The sequence below is a fragment of the Myodes glareolus genome, chromosome 14 (genome assembly GCF_982192425.1).
Source record: "Myodes glareolus chromosome 14, mMyoGla1.1, whole genome shotgun sequence".
In the NCBI taxonomy this organism is placed as follows: domain Eukaryota; kingdom Metazoa; phylum Chordata; class Mammalia; order Rodentia; family Cricetidae; genus Myodes; species Myodes glareolus.
In genome coordinates this window covers 8,867,925-8,888,440 of record NC_142039.1, presented here as the reverse complement: position 1 = coordinate 8,888,440, position 20,516 = coordinate 8,867,925, and the positions used below count along the sequence as shown (strand labels likewise).

The 20,516-nt window shown below is 39.6% G+C and overlaps 1 protein-coding gene across 2 annotated transcripts in view; it reads left to right on the top strand.

The window, feature by feature from the left end:
- The window catches only part of Spag6 (sperm associated antigen 6), a 57,497-nt gene extending 37,230 nt beyond the window's left edge, over positions 1 to 20,267 (top strand). The window contains exons 6-12 of one of the 2 annotated variants that reach the window (XM_048461054.3): positions 265 to 438; positions 1,617 to 1,769; positions 4,123 to 4,314; positions 7,796 to 7,912; positions 10,239 to 10,384; positions 16,709 to 16,824; positions 17,340 to 20,267. In XM_048461054.3, coding sequence (XP_048317011.1) covers positions 265 to 438; positions 1,617 to 1,769; positions 4,123 to 4,314; positions 7,796 to 7,912; positions 10,239 to 10,384; positions 16,709 to 16,778 — 852 coding nt within the window. In that variant the 3' untranslated portion in view covers positions 16,779 to 16,824; positions 17,340 to 20,267. Of the gene's footprint in view, positions 1 to 264; positions 439 to 1,616; positions 1,770 to 4,122; positions 4,315 to 7,795; positions 7,913 to 10,238; positions 10,385 to 16,708; positions 16,996 to 17,339 lie in introns of those variants that run through there. The other variant, XM_048461053.3, reaches the window with a different exon arrangement.
- The last annotated feature ends 249 nt before the right edge of the window (positions 20,268 to 20,516 follow it).

The following is a 20,516-nucleotide window of genomic DNA, read 5'->3' as shown; positions in this document are numbered from 1 at the left end:
AAGGTCCTACATTTTAATCACTGGTAAAAGGTTTTAAAGTACTCCGTAGAGAATTAATGGGGAAATCTAAAAAATTAAGTTTGTGACTAATATGTGAAAGTCCCAGTGCTCAGAAACCTTAGATTGTGCTAAATATCTATATAGCTCTTTTTTCCTCATAAAGAAATATGGATATTATAAAGCTGTTTAAGTTACACCTGAGCTCCGAGGTGGGCCAGTGGACTCTATATGATGTTTTGTTTGACTTATTTTTCTGCTTATCAGCACCAGGTCCTTTCTGCTCTCAGTCACATTGCAAAGCACTCGGTGGACCTAGCAGAGATGGTTGTTGAAGCAGAGATTTTCCCGGTTGTTCTCACCTGTCTGAAGGACAAAGATGAATACGTGAAGAAAAATGCTTGCACTTTAATTAGAGAGATCGCTAAGCACACACCCGAGGTAAAGCAAGCAAAACAAAAACGCGGTCTCCACGGAACAGTTACACTTGGTGTCAAGTTTTTAAATAAAACCCCAATTTGTTTTATTTGTTCTGAGGCTTGCTCCACTCCATCTGACTAGGTCATTGCTCCCTGTCCTCAGCACGCAGACGCTTTGGATGATGTGACAGTCTGTACTTGGTAGAGCGGATGCTCACCAGTGTTCCTGGGCTCTGCCCACTCAATGGCATCACTGCTGTCCCCGCCCCCCAGCAGTGGCAATAAAAACTGACTCCACACATTGTCAGACATTCTCTAGGGTGCAAAATCACCTCCATTTCAGAACCACTGAATTGTATTAATGACATTCGAGTCTGAAAGTCAGTTTCTAGTCATTGATAGCTTTCCATTTCTGGGTTGTGGGGACTTGGAACCTCTGTTATCCTTATCATTTTATGACAGCTGGGAGCAGCGAGAACGATATTGCATCTGTAGGTTGGGACAGACCACAGAGGCTCTCTGGCCTACTGTGACTCTCTGATAGCTAGCTGCTGTAATATGATTTTCTGCTCTGAGCTTTTTGATGTGAAAGAAAGGGAGGCAAAGCAAGCCTGTGTCGATTTTGAGGTTGCGATGACTTTTTCTGTGCCTATTTTGACTAATCTATTTTCACTTTATTCCATGTTGACGCCCTCATTTTTATTTCATCCAATACTTATATGTAGTTGAGATTTTTCTCAAGAACCGAAGTGCACCCAGCTAGTAATCACTGTTGGTGTGCGAGGTAAAATTAGGTCAGACGTTAAGTCTGATGTCTTTGGGCATTGATTCATCTTTAAACTAAGGCATCATGATTGGGCACTTCTGTAGCTAGCCAGTTATGAATTAGCCCTCAGCCTAGTTTCTAAGTGAGGGATTTTGAAATTCATTACAATAGGAATAAAAGTTATGTAATTTTTTTAAACCATAGAACAAACCTTTCCATTATGAATATTTGAGCATTTGAAATAACAGGATTATTATACTTGAACATTTGAAATCGTAGGATTATTATACTTGAACATTTCTTTAATAAATGCAGTAATCTCTTTGAATGGTATTTCGATTTTTACCAGATATTTTTAAGTCCTACATCAAGTGTGGCCAAATCCTATTAAAAGACCATCTTGTGCTGCCTGGGGCCTTTTTCTTTTCTTTCAGCTTTCACAGCTGATCGTTAATGCAGGAGGTGTGGCTGCAGTGATCGACTGCCTTGAGTCCTGCAAAGGGAACATACGGCTGCCCGGCATCATGATGCTCGGTTACGTGGCTGCTCATTCCGAAAACCTGGCAATGGCAGTGATCATCTCCAAGGTTGGTGCTTGCTTCATTTCTCCTAGACATTGTGGTAGGATGGCCTGAGACAGCCGTAGGCTGACACCAAACAGGAAACGTAACTGGACACAGTGAAAGAAATGCCTGAATGTGTTCAGTTGTTTTACCGCTGTCTGTGTTTATTGGTTTGTTTTCCAGGGGGATCTTTGACAAAAGGTGTGAGTTACAGGAAATGTACAGATTTCCATATCTAATATCAACTTTTTTGAACATCACTGTAATCTGTCTTTATATAGTACATTATGTATAATATACATATCTTGAAGGATTCATTGTGCACACATGCAAAAGCACACTATAGAAAAAAACATCATGAAGTGATTTGCCTATTTATCACTTCCATGCACCTCCCTAAGGCCTGTGTATTCCTCCGGCTCCTGGCATTTGGATAAGGAGATGGTTCTGGCTATTTCTCTTTCAGGCGTAGTCATTTAGACAGTCAGAGGGCACAGCAGATGGCAGCATTTTTGTTGCTTCATGTTCTCAATTACAGCTTTGTATGAATCCACCCTGTAGTGAGCCTTGGCCCATAGTAGGTGCTCACAAAATATGTTGGTATATAGATATGGATTTCCTGAGGAGCCCTTCAAAGACCATGTGCTCACACTGTGTGTGGCAGCCCTCTAGGGGGTAGGGCTCTTATCGCCATAGAAAACCTGCTGCTGTTTGTTAAACAGAAATGGGAATCTTCCTTCACTTGCTTATCCTCAGAATACAAAGGAGCCCTAGATCTTGATTTTCTGCCTATTCCACAGCGATGTTCTGCAGTGCTGAGCTCTCACCCTGCCTTTCTTTTGTTCTGTCGCTCCAGACTGCAGCAGCGGCTGGGGCAGTCCCGGTGCTCTGGAGGGGTCGTTAGGGATGTATGTGTCTGGGTTTTGATCCTTGGCTCCTTTGTCAGGAAGATGCCCCATCAGAATGATGAAGCGCAGCGGCAGTTGCTTGAGCATCCTCTACATCCTTTTGAGTCTGGCCAGGACACTGTCCCCTTCTTTGGTGGAGCACTGTCGCCAGTCTCTCCCAGTGTCTGAAGCACACCACACAGCAGTGAGGCCTTTTCTCCTTGTCCTCTGAAGTGCTTCAGGAACCAGTTAATAATGTCTACCATTTATGGCACTTTACCTCTGAAGCACATTTATGCTCCGGGTCTCGTCTGAGTATTCACAGTTGGTGGGATCAATAATAGGGAGCATGGGACAGGCTATGAGGGTCATCTGCTGTCCTCTTCCCTCTCCCTTCTCCCTCAAGCTTGTGTATATATCCATACACAACCTTATATATATAACCTTTCCAGGGTTACTCCAGCCTTAGCAGGTCTGGCTTTTTGTATTTTGGATACACCATTTTTGTACTTTGAATGGGACAGATAAGGAAACATGGTAAATTTCACCAAACTGATTCAAAAGGGGCAAAAAGAAAGAAAAAAGATAAGGAAAAGCAGATTAAAAGGCCACGGGGAAGGCACATGTGATGGTCTTGACCTTTGTCACACAGCATCAACATGTGATACCAGTTCTTGCAGTACTAAATTTGAAATAATTACTATTGTCTCAAACTACTTACAATTATGCCTCTACAAAATCTGGAATTAAAGTTTGATATGTTTATTTGATTCTTCCTTAGGTCTATAAACTGATTTTTTGAGGCCTTTTGATGGTCTTTTTATTGCTTAACCAAAATTAGAGTCTAAAATGAACAATGTACACATTTGCACCTGTGTAACCAAAGCAACCTGGTCCTAGTCAGCCAGTGAAGGTAACAGAACGGCGTTATAAAGTTGACCAAGACTACTGGAAAAGTGTGTATACTTCAGGAAAGATATTAGTGGGGGCGTTCCATGTAAAAGGCACTTAGAGTGGATTCTTGCGCATACTCATTTGAGTTTTAGTTTGTTGCAGTTATTTTATTTTAGATTACTATAGCTGGAGTGCGTATGTTGCTGAGGGTTGAACTGAGGGCTATCCTCAGTCTTCACTTTTTAAATGAAGGAAAATAAATTTTAAGTTTGTCACCATGGAATCTGGTCTTGCCTGGTCTGAGGCATCTCTATTGTTTGCTTAAATGTTCCTCTGTTTGGGGGGGGGGGTAGAAGCTAGTAGAGACATTCTTATTTAAGGTAGATTGTTACAGGTAATTAAGGCAATTTAGTTCTAGTCATTTTATTGACTTAAGAAGTGACCGCCCTTGTGATGAGCACATTTATTGAACCATTTAGGAGGAAAAAAAAAAGAGATCAAGGCTGAAATGATTTCTTCTAATGCCAGAGAGACAGAGAGAACTCTTTAATCCCGCTCTAGATTCAGAGCTTTTGCTCTTTTGATCCCCGCTGCAGGGTGTGCCCCAGTTGTCAGCCTGCCTGTCAGAGGAACCTGAAGATCATATTAAAGCTGCGGCTGCCTGGGCCCTAGGACAGGTCGGGAGACACACTCCGGAGCACGCGCGGGCCGTTGCTATCACCGACGTGTTGCCAGTGCTGCTGGCTTTGTACATGTCCACAGAGAGCTCCGAGGACCTGCAGGTGAAAGTAAGTATTGCTCTGAACAGACTTGGGGCGATTGCGTAGACGCCGACTTATTCTTTAAAATATGTGGTTTAAATGTTTTGATTTTTCCGGTGGACTGTGTCGCTTTTCTGAGTCAGGAAATGCAAATCCTCCAGAAGAATGGGTAACCTGTTCCCCTATCCCCACAGTTAGGGATAAATTTTCAAGAAACTTTTGTACAGATAAAAACTTGGTTGTAAAGCGAATGTCAAGTTTTTACACTCTTTATTGCTGTTGACATTTTCTATGAAATATGAATGGAGTAATAACAGGATTTTTGAATTTAGATTCTCCGGAGAGTGCTTTTCTCTTTTGCTTTAAAAAACAGAGTCAAAAAGAATTTAAGTTGCTTTTTAAAGATATAACCAGTAAGGGAATATTCTTGAAGCTATAATTTGCTTCTCCTAACTTCAAGGATGTCTGATCTTTTAATTCTTTGTCTTGTTTCTTTTAAAAATGTGTAGAAGATTCACCAAACTAAAATTTTTGAATTGTGCATTTTTAAAAGGCAAATTTCTAAGAAAATTATTACTGACAGTCAGGGTGATTCAGGGAACACACACAGAAAGTAGGATGGACTATTTAATAATTTTATCATTTTAAAGAAAGGATATTTTATAGCATACGTATTAAGAAAATATGAAGGTCTTTGAGCTGCTGGGGGAAGTTTACCGCTGAGACAGTAATTGAGAACAAAGTGAACATGGCCAGCTGGACAGCTCAGTGAGTAAAGGTGACCACCGCTAACCCATGACCTGAGTTAATCCCTGGAACTCACATAGCAGAACAGACTGACTTGGCCATGTCACCTACTGAACCCTATACACTTGCTGCAGGCACAACTCACATTCCACAGAAGATAAGTAAACAAATGTAATTAAAACCCCAAATAAAATTAATAGTAAAGTGCATACAAATTTAATAAGATGGTAAATGAAGGAACAGTGAAACATAGTCGCTGATTGTAACTTGGATGACAAGAAAGTCCCCAAGCTTCATGGAAGTGAGTTTCTTTATCTGTTATTACATGCTAAGTTTCTACAAAACGATTTTCAAGAGTAAGATTTTTCTTAGTAGTTGCAAGATTTTCCAGATCAAAATAATGGTTTGTGCCAAGTGATGGCTGTGCATGCCTTTAGTCCCAGCACTTGGGAGGCAGAGGCAGGTGGATCTCTGTGAGTTTGAGACCAGCCTGATCTACAAAGTGAGCTCCAGGACAGTCAGGACTGTTACACAGAAAAAAACTGTTTCAAAAAACAAAACAAAACAAAACAAGAACGGCTTACAGCTAGGCCTAGTGGTTTAGTACATGTATGCATTTATGTGTGTAGTGATATCTTGTTTATGATTTAACAAATACAGCTGAGAGGTCAGAGAAGCAGTGTAACCAGTCACCAGAGAGATCTTTACCTCACCAATGCTGAGACCAAAGGGGCGATCCTGGTCTCAGACTGCTTCAGACGGTACCTCAGGCTATATCCTTGAGCCGCAACAGTCTTTACCAAACCTCAGACTGCAACTGCTCCTGTCCCGCCCCGCCTTACATTCTCTGCCCAGTCACATCCCTCCTGTTTCTACCTCCCGAGTGCTGGGATTAAAGGTGTGGGAGCCCGAGTGCTGGGATCACCTTTGTGTGAGCTCTGTTTCTCTTTTAGACAGATTCAATCTCATGTAGTTCAGGGTAGTCTTGAACTAACAGAGATCCCTCTGCCTCTGTCTCCTGAGTCCTGAGATTAAAGGTGTGAGCCACTGCTGCCTGGTCTCTAGCGGTTTAGCTCTGTACTTTAATCTTCAGGCAAGCTTTCTTTGTTAAAACACAAACAAAATATCACTACATTTCCCCTTTTTTATCTCTCTAGTGGCTGGCTGCATTGATTCCCTGACCTCTCAGCTGTATTTGTTAAATCATAAACAAAATATCACTACATGGGTGTACATATGTATGTGTGTACATGATGTATATGCATGGACATGTGTGCCATGGTTGAATGTGGAGGTCAGAGGCCAGTTCTTTGGAGTTGGTTCTTTCCTTCCATCTAGGGATCAAATCCAGGGCTGGTTTTGAGCAGCAGGCACCTTTTCCTGCTGAGGCTGTCTCTAGCTGGACACATGTCTGCATTTCTTTTGGGTTTATTTCCATAGGTGAAATCGCTCGACCACTGGAAATGCTCTAAGATGTTGAGAGCTATTGGACCATTTTCTTACACAACCGCACCGCCTTACCTCCACCAGCAGTGTAGGAGGTTCCAAGTTTTGCACATTCTTGTGAATGAATTTTATTCCTTCATTCTATTTTTACTGCAGCTATCCTAATGTGTACTTTTGATGTGCCTAATGGCCCATAGTGCTGAAAATATTTTCATATATGCTCTGGCTGTTTATGTGCATTCTTTGACCCTTTATTCATTTTATTATTAATAAAATCAGTCTCAGGGCTTCTCACATGTTAGGCAAGCCTGTGCTTCTGAGCTGTAGAAGCCCTGCTCACTTTTAAACTGGCTCCTTTGTCTGTTATTATTACAGCTCAGACGTCGGCAGGTAAGCAAAACCTTAACTAATGTTTCTTTCATGCTAGCCATGAAATTATTATTAATAATATTATTATGTTGATTATTATCATAATATCTATTCCTATCTAAGAGAATAGTTATAAACTAAGTGTATATTTTTCAAATTGAGAATAGAAAGTTCCATGAGCTTCTGAGGTCATTAGATTGCTTTTTAGAACTCTTGATTGTACATCATCAACTTGAATGATCAGAGTTAGGGTAGGGCTGTCGGTGAGGTGCAATTGATATAATCTGTACTATTACAGCTATTTTAACCTTGTCAGCAATGGCAGCTAAATTAAATTTCTTGGTCTGCTAAGGTCATCATGGTCTTAAGATGGTTTACAAAGGAATGGTATAATCAGGTGTGTTAGAAGCTGGGGGTTTGCTCCTAATCTACACTACTTGTGGGCTACAATCGTACATTCTTTATTTAACCTATGCAGCAATGGTTTTGGTCAAATGTGTCAGGAGATAAGGATGTGTAAGAGTTCTTAGTCTGGATCGCTAAAGAAAACCTAAAATTCAAGAGATCATTTACTGATAGCGCAAAGATTATGACAGTTCTGCTGAACACAATACTGCTGAACCCAGTTTTGATGGGTTGTGATATGTATTTAAGAGCTCAGCAGCTCACTGCATGGTTTCAAGTTTAACAGAAGACAACCGATAAAAGTGACAACAAAGCCAGTCACAACAGCTCCTTAGCTGTCGGGAATTTGGGAAACTGTACCCTGCATATCTGACTTAAAACATAGGATATACAGGGCTGGGGAGATGGCTCAGCTGTGAAGTTCTTCAGAAAACTCTTTACAAATGAAACAACTGCAAGAAACTGATTTCATTTTCAAAATTCAGGAATATGAGACATGAATTGCCAAGCTTTGTATGCGTTCTGCTTTGTATTTCAATAGAGTAAAAGGGCCATCAAGAATATCATACAAAAATGCACCTACCTCCCAGCTCTCGAGCCGTTTCTCTATGATGCACCTCCCAATATCCTGAAGTATGTGGCTGGACAGTTCAGCAAGGTAAGAAATGCTCTCATAGCCTGGAAACAGGGAAGAAAATGAAGTGATTTGCCAGCTTGTTTTTCTGCTTCTGTAAAATTTGGTCTGGGTTTTACTATTTAAGTCTCAACTCTCCTCAATCTCAATTGACACAGGTAACATAGGTTAATAAAACTCACAGATAAATGAAATTCTTCATCCTTCATACAGTTCCCAAGCCCTGTAGTGTCTTCTTAAACTGTATAAAAAGGCGGTATTATGCCAACACAGTAAAATCCTTATAATATAGATGATTTCTGCTGAAACTTATCTTTTATTAATTTCCTGTGTCCTTTAGTCTCACTTTTAGTCGAGGAACATAGCAAACATCTTAAGAACGAGAAAGAGAAAAGTCTTTGAAACTCTGTATGTGCTGGAGATACCCTCAGTTATTTGGTGCACAGTCTTCTTATGAACAATGTAAACAAATATAACTGTCATATTTCATAGATCATTGCAGATTGATTGCAGTGTAGAAAGGTCAAGCTGCCGAAGTGCACAGCCACCAAGGCAGATTCTGACAGCAAGGACTGAAGAGAATGACTGTGTTATGGCCATTGGCAATCGGGACGGTGCCCCTCAGCTGTTGGGAACTGTCGAAACTGAACTCGGCAAGTCTGAATTAAAACATAGGCTCTGGAATTTGAGGCCAGCCTGATCTGTACAGAGATTTCCAGACCAGCCAGGTTATAAAGTAAGACCCATCTCAAAAATAAGCAGGAAGCAAACAAAACAAACAAACAAGAAAGAAATAAAATGTCATTTGCATAAGACATGCGCCAGAGTGTTTATGTGTGTAGGCTCAGTTCTGTCTCTTTACCTCTTTTGGTTCGTGTTTGGAGCTGGGCATGGCACCGAAGGCCACACACAGCAGCTGGCTCTGCCACTGAATCATGTTTCAGGTTAAAGCTCTACCCCTCAGGAGAGCTCTGACCTCTCTAAACTGGAGATTATTACACAGAAGACAGGAGCAAGAACACTTACTCCAGATACTGTTGTAGAGGTTATGAGATAGCATATGTTAAGAGCTTAATTAAAGCTAAGGTACTTAAAAATACCAAAATATGGAAACAAAACCAAGCAAAATTCTGTTTTTAAGAAACAGGACATTTGGGCCCAGTGTCGTGGCTCAGCAGGCAAAGGTGCTTCCTCCAGACCTGACGATCTGAGTGTAATCAGGAGCCCACCTGGTGAACTGAGAGTCATTTTCCAACTTCCACGAGTGTACTATGGCATGAGCACCCCCACAGCACAAACTGATAAATGTTAAAACAGCACCCCACATTGGGGCTGATGAAAAAGTACAGGCATTTGCCAGCAGGCTTGGTCTGAGTTCAATCCCTGGAGCCTGTGTAAAGGTGGAAAGAGAGAACTAACTCTACGGGCTTGTTCTCTGAGGTGCACAAGCATGTTGTAGCGCACATGCCCACCCACAATAATAAATAAACAAACAGACAAACAAACAAAGCAAACATTCACATGTTTAAAGCCAACTAAATTTTCCCAAGTTAATGGAAGAAGACAAACTCAGTTGGATAGTCAACTTTCGTGCTATTGTAAACCAGGTCATTTCCTCCACCTCCTTCCCTCTCCCTTCCCTTCTTCCTTTTATCTCCCATCTCTGTCTCCAGCGCAGGAGATCAAACCCAGGGACTTGTGCATGCTTGCCAAATATTCTTATCATTGAACTACCTTAGTTTTTCAAAGACAGGATATCATTGTGTAGCCTGGGTAGACCTCCAGTTCATAATCTGCCCAGTTCATGATCCTCTGGACTTTGCCTGCTGAGATAGGTGTATGCCACCATACCCAACCTGTATTTCCTTAAAGGAAGTAAAATGGGAGCTGAGTATTAAACAACGAGAAAGAGTTAAGCAGCAAGAGGACATTTCCTCATTGGGAAACAGCTGATGACATAGTGTGCACGCTCTGATGTTCAGGAGACAAGGATGGAGAGGTCAGAGTCTGGAGACTGAAGATTCATTTAAGAGATGATGGCAGAGGACCTCCCTGCCTTGCTAAGGAGCTTGGCTTCACTGTTTTTGATAGCGGGGAGACCTCAGATTCATGTTTTCGGTGTGAGTGGATCCGCCAGCTTTGCTCATTTCCCTGCTTTATTCTGTCTCTATAGCATAAAGGTTAAAGTAATTTGAAAAGAATGTATTTCACTTCCAGCCCTTTAGTTTATAGGTGATGTGCTGAACATAAATTCTCTTCTACATTACTTCTGATACAATATTGCTTTTAAAGATAAACAATCTAACTTAGGAAAGTAAAGATGATGTTTTTATCTGTTTCTCTGTCTAAGGTGCTGCCTCACGACAGCAAAGCCCGCCGGCTTTTTGTAACGAGCGGTGGACTTAAAAAGATCCAAGAGATAAAGGCGGAACCTGGTTCCCTCCTCCAAGAATACATCAACAATATTAACAGCTGTTACCCAGAGGAGATAGTAAGGTGAGGGGAATGGACTTAAGCTGCTCAATATTGCATAACTTTTGTTCTTTGTTTTCAAATGTAGCTTTGGGGGGATGGAGAGAAGCGCTTGCTGTGAAAACAAGAGACCTGAGTTAGGGTCCCATACCGCGTAGAACCTATGCAGCACACACGTGTCCTAGGCACTGGGAGCAGACACAGGGGAAACCAGGAAGCTCACACTAACCAGCTAAGTCGATGTCAGTGAGATTCAGGTTCAGTGTGAGATGTCTCCAAACACAAGGTGGTAAGTGTTACACTTATATCCACACACATGTGCATACATGCCTCCCCCTCCCCCACGCACACCAAGAAGAAAAGGGTTAGGAGGACGAGGAGGAAGCCACTGTTGATTTCTGTTGTTTGAGATGATCTTGCTGTCCAGATTGGACTTTGCCCTGAATTCCTTAATCTTTCCCTCTTAGCCTCCCGAGTGCTGAGATTACAGGAGACCTACCTACCAAGCCAGGCTCAACATGAACCTACTTTCAGGCCCCGTGCCGCTGAGCTACACCTCCAATCTAGATTAATATTTCTCAAAATGAAGTCTATTTTTAGAGCATTAAACCCAAGTCTCAGGTCTTGTAAACCTAGAGGAAAACTGTATGGTTAAGTCCTTAAAAAAAAAAAAAAGCAAATTTGCCAGAAAAAGGATAGAATAATCTAAAGAACTGAGTCTTGTAGCACAATTAATAAAAACCCAGAGACAGAAATTGGGATTCAACCTGAAGGTCAGAAAAGCAAAACAGCCAGCCACTGACTCTTACCTCTACCTCAGTCCAAAATGACGATCCTGCCTCCAGGAATCTCAGAATGAGACTGTGTCTGAGAGCTGTCTCCTCCCGTCTTACATTCCTCTCTAGAGCTGGGATTAAAGACGTGTACCACTACAGCCCAGTTTCTATGGTAAACTAGTGTTGGCTACTGGGATTAAAGGTGTGTGTCACCACTGCCTGGTCTGTAAGCCTGATCAGGTAGCTGTTTTACTCTCTGATCTTCAGGCAAGCTTTATGAATTAAGTTACAAATGAAATCTCATTACAGAGCCTTCAAGAACAACACAGATCACATAGAGTACAGATTTACTTGTATTTTCTCCACAAATAATATACAAACTCCCTCCTTAACAACCCAAGACTGTAACATCTATAAATTATACCTTCCACCTATTCTTCCTACTTAAAACTTAAAGATCCTCCTGCCTCTGCCTCCTGAGTGTGGAAATTAAAGGTGTGTGCCACAATGCTGGCTATTTTAATGGTTTTAAAAACATAGTAACATTGAGTTTAAGAGCACAAGGTAAGATTAAATTATTCTTTTACTCAACTTTCATGTGGTTTTCTTCCCCACCCCGCTGACAGAGAATCGTGCTATGTAGCCCTGGCTGGCTGAAATTCTCACAGATCTTGCCTGCCTCTGCTTCCCAAGTGCTGGAATTAAAGGCGTGTGCTACCATGCCTGGCTTGAACTCCTTTTAAAAACTTACAACTACCTCTCTCTCTCTCTCTCTCTCTCTCTCTCTCTCTCTCTCTCTCTCTCTCTCTCTCTCTGTGTGTGTGTGTGTGTGTGTGTGTGTGTGTGTGCATGAGTGCAGGTGCCCTCAAATGGATCCCCTGGAGCACCTGAGATGGTGCTGGGAACAAAACTGAGGTTCCCACTTGGTTCCTCTGCAAGAGTGGTTCATGCATGCTCTTAACCACTGTGCTGTCTCTGCAGTGCAAGTTACACACGCTTGAGAGGCTGTTGGGAGCTTGAAACAATTCCAATAAGCCTATTTTGAAACTATTACTATATTAGTATATGATATCAGAGTAGTACTATGCCATAGCATATATAAAAGATACAAATAAATAATAAAAAGCTATATAACAAAAATACTTGTAAAACTACAAAATGAGCCAGGCAGTGGTGGCATGTGCCTTTAATCTCAACACTTGGGAGGCAGAAACAGGTGGATTTCAGTGAGTTCAAGGCCAGCCTGCTCTACAAAGTGAGTTCCAGGATAACTAGGTCTGTTACACAGAGAAACACTGTCTTGTAAAACCAAACCAAACCAAAACAAGACAAAACAAAACAAAACAAAAGCCCCACCAACCCCCCCATGAAGTAATTCTGAAAATAGTTTATTAGTAAACTTTGTTTTTGTATATGGATGTATGTATACTTAGGAAGAATACTGTGCATTTTATGTATGAATATTTTATATATGCTTAATATAACTTTCAATACAGTGTTTTAAGAAAGAAAATAAAATAAAAATGGAGAAAACAAAAGGGAAACTAAAGATCTCCAGAACAGAAATGATCTGTTGTCAACCAATGATTAGGTACTTTTTTTTTTTGAAAAAAATTCATTTTTTTTCCCTTTCTAAGTACAGTTTAACTAAGAAATAGTGGAAATAAAAAAAGAACTGTCATAATAGAATTTAGTCTGGTGCTTTGTCAAAATGCTTAAAAAATTTAATCCTTAAATTCTATGCTTTGATATTCTTATTATTATTCTTATTCTTATTATTATTATTATAATTTTGGTTTTTGAGACAGGATTCTTCTGTGTAGCCCTGGCTTTCCTGGAACTGGCTCAGTAGATCAAACTGGCCTTAAGCTCACAGAGATCCTCTGCCTCTGCTGCAGTAATGAAATTAAAGGCATGTACTACCATGCCCAACTAAAATTTCATTTTAAAAACCATCTAATTTTCATGAGGATTTTTGGTTAGCCAAACTTTTTAGTTTTCTGGTTCTTAAAAGAGCATTAGGTACTATAAAATCATTTTTATGAACACCTTTAAAGCACTGTGAAAATAGACAAATATAATTTCAAAATGGTTTCATTTTTACAGGTACCTGTTTCTCAAAACTCAGTTGGTGACAACTGTGTTAGGGCTATTTTTTATGACAACATCAGCCTGATAGTCATTTCATATTTTCTTCCAATTTTCATTTTAATCCATCATTTCTAGCACAAGTGGTGTTATAGGAGGAAAGTGACCTGGACAGGCTCTCAAAGGACCTGTGCTCTAGGTCTGGTCCACTCCCTGGCCACAGGGCACACTCTGAACTCTGGATCTCTGCCCACTCTCAGGACAAAAGCCTTGGGGCACATCTGTTGTGGGGACAGTTCCAGCAATTTACCAGTGTAGCACGAGATCCAAGCCCCAAGGCCAAGACTAAAGTAATCTAAATTCCTTGTGGTCTGCAGTAAGGTTGATTTGCTTACCCTGGGATTAAAGGCCACTGAGCTAGGTTAGAGTAGCGGTGACTGACAGCTAGAGGGAACGAAGGAATTTCGCACTGTTTTTTCCTATGTCTTTGATGATAGCTCAGGTCACGTGTCTGGACAGACCTAGGTGCCTATCTCAGTTCTAATTATTTACTGTGTGACCTTAAAGACAATTATTTAAATTCTTTAAACTAGAATTTCTGTATGTGTAAATATTATTACCTATATCTCATAACATTAGAATTAAATGACATGATCGCCAAAGGCTTGTATTAGTAAGACTTCAATTCAGTCAGTATTTCTCATTGTCCCTTTGGAGTATCTCTAGTCTCATTTTTTTACTCTTGAAATTAAATAGAATTATTAGGTAAATTTTTAATTTTATAATCGCATTACAGATACTATATAGTAGTGTTTTGTTCCTTATTTTTGCTATTTGTTTTGGTGATAAACAACTAGCAAGCAAATATAAAATAAAGTTATTCTGGTATATTTAAAATGCTTTTCATTGCTGAGCCGGAATATAGGTTATATAGGTTTTCCTGATGTGAAGCTGCTTTTGAATCCTTAGCACCATAGTAGTTGGAACGAGGTTTTCTCACAGGAAATATGTAACTTGATCTGCTTATTCCTGGGTCTACATTTTGAGACACTTGCAAGGTCAGTATGTAGTCATGAGAAGCTGGGCAATGCTGCCTGCCTGCTCTGCCGGCGAAGGAGTGTGGGTATGTTTGAGCACGTTGTCTTGACTGGGAGTCCTAGGGACAGCGAAGCCTCTGAGGTCTTTGGGGAAGGAAATATGGCAATGACAGTAAACTTGGAAGTGAATCTAGCAAAGCCTCAAGAATGATCGACACATCCTAACTGATATAGTGAGACTCTTAAAATAACAATGTCCGCTAAAATTATAGTAAGAGACACATGTATAATTTTTAGTTTTCTGGTAGTCACATTTAAGAAAGTAAAATGAAATGGTAAATAAATTTTGATGATTTTTTAAAAACAACCCAAATATCTAAACCATATAATTTCAACTTGTAATCAGTATAAAATTAGTGAGTTATTTTTATATACGTATATTTTGTTACTTCTAGCATATCTTAATTCAGGTAGTAAATCTCATTGGAAATATTTAGATTAAATTTAGATCATATAAAACTTACATTGGAAAAAGAAGACTCACAAATGATTCTGAACTCATTTTTTGTGTTTTCCTATAGTTTATTTGTCAGTTCTGAAGTTAAATTTTAAAAATTTAGTTTCTTAAACACAGTAGCCATATTTCTAGTATTCTTCAGACCAGTGCCTGTCATTTTAAGTAGCACATTTTAAAGATTTTAAACCCTGCCTCCTAACGTTTATATAAAAGCTACCTGTCTGGTGCCTGACACATTTATGAGGTGCCAATGAAAGCAGGACCAGCTTTAACATCTGCACTAACTCAGGCTCAGGGAGGGAGACAGTGGACAGTTCTGCAGTGCCAGACTAAGAAACCAAGTTTTGAAATGGACTTTTTCTAGATTAGGTGGCCTTTTTGATCTTTTGATGTTTTTTTTTTTTTTTTAGACAGGATCAAGGTCTTAATATGTAGTCTTGGCTGATCTGGAACTTTCTATGTAGATGAGGCTGGTCTAAAATTCACAGAGATCCACCTGTAATTACCTCCTGGTAGGAGTTAAAGGTGTGTGCTACCACACCTAGCTAAAATTTTGTCTTATTTTAGTTTTTGATTCTGTGTATATGTATGTGAGTGCAGAAGGAAGAACATTCTTTAAAGGAGCTTCTTAGTTAGTGTGTGTTCTGTTTGACTTTAATTATGAAAAAAGACACTAGTAAAATATAGCTCTGTTTTGTCTACCTTAACCTGATACACTGTGGAAGCATTTACAATCTTTAAAAGATTTATTTTTATTTTTAGTGTATTGGTATTTTGCCTGTGTGTGTGCCTGGTGCCCTCGGGAGCAGAAGAGGGCATGTGCCCTGGAACTGGGGTTACACTGGGCACTGAACCCGGGCACTCTGGAAAAGCAGCAAGTGTTTTAAACCACTGAGCCATCTTTCCAGCTTCAAAACTAAATTCTAAGTAGGCATAAAAACAATTAAAAAGGACAAGGCCTCAACATTAGCTTTTATCTATAGAAAACATAACATAGATTCAGAGGCTTAATCACTTTGAATAAATATTTTGGAAAATTTTAAGTTATAGTTTCCCAGGTTTTTAAATCCATTTTTACATTAGAATACCTGCTAGATTTTATTTAGCTTTTTTATGTAAATAAAAATTCTTTCCATAGTATATCATCACTGTTTATATACACTATTCATATATTTAATAGTTTATACTAAATATTTTATGATACTCAATTTAGAAGTCTAGAAATGTAAATGTATTGTACTATATATGTCCCAGAACCAATGAAGACGGTTAAATTTATATTTTATATAAAATGGGTATTTATAAATCATTTTTCAATTGTTTTCAACATGAATTATGTCTGGTTCTGATCAAGCTGTATTTTAATATATAATTTCTAAGGTAATTGGAATTCAGAAATTGATTAGCAATCATAGGCTGTATGTGTGTAACATATAGAAGACATTTATTAGCTACCATCCTGAAGTACTCTCACTCACTTGGTGTGGTAAGAAGGAAGTCCCTGAAATATTACCGCTGGATTGAAGGAATATGCTTGGACAATATCTCCTTACAATATGACACATTCCTAAAGTGTTTCAGTATCTAGTACAACATTATGAGGAGGATTCTCTTTTTTCTCATGCTCTAACATTATGGATAAGCATCACAGGGACATATGTGAAGTTTCACCCATGATTATCTATTTCAAAACATTCTACATGTGTTTATGTGTGCACACATATGTGCACACATACATGCATGTGAAGGTCAAACCTGTAGGATTGGTTCTCTCCTTCTACTATGTGGGCTCCAGGGATGAACTCAACCCTTATTGGTTGAGCCACCTCACCAGCCCCATAAGTTATTTCAATAAGTTCTTTATGTAGACCACTTTGTGCCTACTGTATGAAAGCTTTCCATACGTCTGATAGCAGATTCTCTTTCTCAGGTACTATTCTCCTGGATACTCAGATACACTTCTGCAGAGGGTGGACAGCTACCAGCCGCTCACTAACTGAACAAAGTATTTCTTTAAACTCGGATTCTGCATAACAACTGTTAAAGGTCTTTCTAAAATGTTTGAACTAGTGCATCTTAGTTTTGTTCAATGTGAAATACCTTTAATATTTTCTATATTTTGTAATACTTTATAAATTATTAGCCGCAATGTGTGGAAGACTAATTATAATCATTTGCATGTGTAGCGATATGCATAAAGGAAGATTTAAAAGGCAATGAAGGGTTTTAAGGTATTTATTTTTCTACAAAACACAGACACAATACAACACACACACATCCTTACAGCTAGATATAAATGAGATGTACTGTTTGAAAACCCCTAGTTATTTCCCCATGGGGGTGGCTAGGTAAAACGGACCTTGGCAGTTACACAGAAAATAAGAAGGGAAGTATGGGAAGACAGAAGTTGTGGCAGAAAAGCAGGGACCGTAAGATGCATGGTTGCTTACGTGCTCTGAATTAATGTAGCAGCTCTGCAGCTAGCCAACTGCCCGGTTTTCTAAGCATTCAGGAAAACTCCTTGTTTATTATTGTGAAACTCTTTTCTTCTCACCCTACAGGAAGTATTCCTTCCCTTTCTTCACTCTGATGGCAAGCTCTCCATTGTCTCCGAGAGGTCTTATCATGATTCCCGTTCAAGGGAAAATGGGTCTTCAGGATTCCCTTGTCCCAGGTTCCCTTTCCCAACGTATTTTCAGAATTCACAGAAATCACCTTAAATTCAGGGATATAAGGTCTAATTTGAGCAAAACAGCAGCAGGCTCAGGCTTAATGCATTTCATTTAAGAAGCTGTAATGGGGCCCCAGCAGATTCCAAAAAAAAAAAAAAAGAAAGAAAAAAGAAAAAGAAAAAAAAAAACATTAAAAATAGCATCGCTTTTTTTTTTTTTTTAATTTTCCCTACTGTATGGCCAATGTACTTCTGGCCTTAGGAACTTGTGCTTGGATTTATTAGTCTTGGTCGTTATGCCTATGTTTTTGGGCCTAGTGGGACAGTTCTCTTTTTAATTACTCTTACTTATATGTATGAGTGTTTGTTCACATGTATGCCTGTGTATTATGTGCATACCTGCTGCGGATGGAGCCCAGAAGAGCACTTTCTTGGAGGCCCGAAGAACAGAGGAGGACAGGCTATCCCAGGAAATCCCCAAGCTACAGTGGGGCCAGTCCTAAAAACCTGGTTTCACGATTCCTTCTCAAACTCCTGTAATGTTTAGTTTCCTCAGAATGAAAGTTTTCATTACACGGGATATTTTTCTGGATTTACCTCCATATTGCTTATTTTTCTACCACCAAACAGATTTAAAAACTTCTTCAGAACCAGCAACCAATTTCTCATCTCTTTTTCACTTCTGTCAAGCTGGAATATCTAGTGGTTTCCTGGTCATGGTGGTATGCTGGGGATTGAACTCGTGGTCCTGCATGGACAATGACACCCCCACTCCTGATTTCATTTCCTAATATTTTCATAGCCTATTTTATTCTTTGCACCAATTTCCTAGACTCATTGCATAGTAAAACATTATTTTTATTTTCAATCTTTTAGCTTCTCTTTCTTTTTCTTGTCTCTCCACCAGTTTTTACTATAAGCCATTTAAGGATTTGAGGACATTAAAGCTTTCATCTTTCTCTTTCCCTTTCTCTCTCTCTCTCTCTCTCTCTCTCTCTCTCTCTCTCTTTCTGTTTTTCAGGACAGAGTTTCTCTGTGTGGCCCTTTCTGTCCTGGAGCTCACTCTGTAGACCAGGCTGGGCTTGGACTCACAGGAATCTGCTTGTCCCTGCATCCCGAGTGCTAGAATTAAAGGCGTGTGCCACCACTGTCTGACTTCGTCATTCTTAATTAGACTTTTCATGTGTTGAAAAAGTCTCAGCACTGGGGAAGCTATGGTGTCGGGATTTCAAGTTTGTGACTAATCTGTGTGACAGAGCAAGACCCTGTCTGAAACAAAAACAAACCAACAAAACCACAACAGCAGTTTTTCAGATGACCATGACGGCGGTAGCAAAAATGAATTTAGCTAGGTTAGAGTGGTGAATCCCCTCACTTCTTCCTATCACCGTTCTACTTTGTGGCTGACGTCTTCCCGTTATATGTCATTTTATCTTTATCAGACCACTACATTAAGAATGAAATAATACTGTTCTGCTAGGTGCTTCTAATTTGATCAGATGTGTTTAGGAAATTTTAAGTTATGTTTCTTTTTTGTTTGTTTGTTTTGTTTGAGGCAGGGTCTATCTATGTTGTATCACTGACTGTCCTGGAACTCACAATGTAGACCAAATCCGAGAGGTCTGTTCACCTCTGCCTTCGAAGTACTGACTTTAAGGGGTATGCCACCACACCCAGCTGTATGAAATGTTTCTTTACAAGACACTTTAAGCAACATCAAACTTAAATTTAAATATAGCATTAAAAATCCTTTTATTTGTGTTAAAGCAAAAATAATGTCTGTTATTGATGATATTCTCTGGCATTTTCACTCCTGATTTAAGTTTTGTTGGTACCAATTGTGCAGACTAACCCCTCTCTTGCTGTCCCCTGCAGTTTATTCAAATTTTAACTTTTTTTTTTCAGATTCCTCACATTTGAGGGCTATCCGCTGTTAGGGCTTCAGGAATAGAGTTGGCCAGCTTGTTTTTGTAGCTGAAGCTACGCCGCCTGTGTGGGAAGAGATGAAATGAGTAGGACCTTTCTGGAAGGGATATTAAAGCCTGGGTTCTGGGCGCTAGTCTGTCAGGGAGGAAGGGTGATAATAAGCGTTCGTCTTCCTCTTAGGATACTTATGAAAACAACCTATAACGAAGCAGGTAGCGTGTTGTAACTCTTCCATTCTATATCATTGCTATGCTTCAGGGGAGATCTGAGGGACAAAGTTGTACATTTTGGCCAGCAGTTATATAGTGTCTCCCAGTCCTCATTCTTAGGCAAGTGGGGTTTAAGTCCAGTGATTTGTGATAAAGCAAAGCTCCATTTCCTGCCCTCATGGAGTTTTCTAACACAAACACACACTTTCCCAGGTGGAGCAAAACAGCCACAAGACACTGAACACAAAGCAGTCATATTTAATTCAGCATGTGAAAATGACTGACAAATTCATATTCATAGGACATGGGTCTGATTTTCTAACCCTTTCTTCTCAAACAAAACCTTCTCTTAAAGAATGAAAGGTTTGCTTGTTGCTAGAAATGTAGCCCTGCTTAACATTAACTCTGTTTTCAAAACCCAAAGGCCATCCCTAAGAAGTCAAGTTTAGAAACTGACCTTGAAAAGATGAAGAATTTTCTGTAACCATCCCTTTAAAACAGGTGCTAGCAAATGTTGGGGCTTATTTGGTCATCAAATTTGTCATTTAGAAAACTTAATTTGTAGTTACTTTTTCAGAGATTGACAGGACCAAGTGACAAGTCTATAGCTCTCGTATTTGCCAATTGCTTCAAAGTCTTTTTGAGTTTTAAAATTAGATGTTAATTAAAAAAACATAAACACATCGTCTTGTGTTTGATTAGTCCTGGGGCTAGACAGTTGGTCTAATGAGAGGAACTATTTTAAAGAGCATAGAGCTTTGTAAATGCCGGTGATGGTGTGACAAGGGGAGGGAAAGAGGGAAGCAAAACCTCCCCAGATTTCAGAACCCTGGAAAGAATCCATTAAGCAGTTAGTCAAACTTCAAATGGCTTCCTTATCCTTGTACAGTTAGAAAAAAATTGGGGAAAATGGATCCACGTTATTCAAGGAT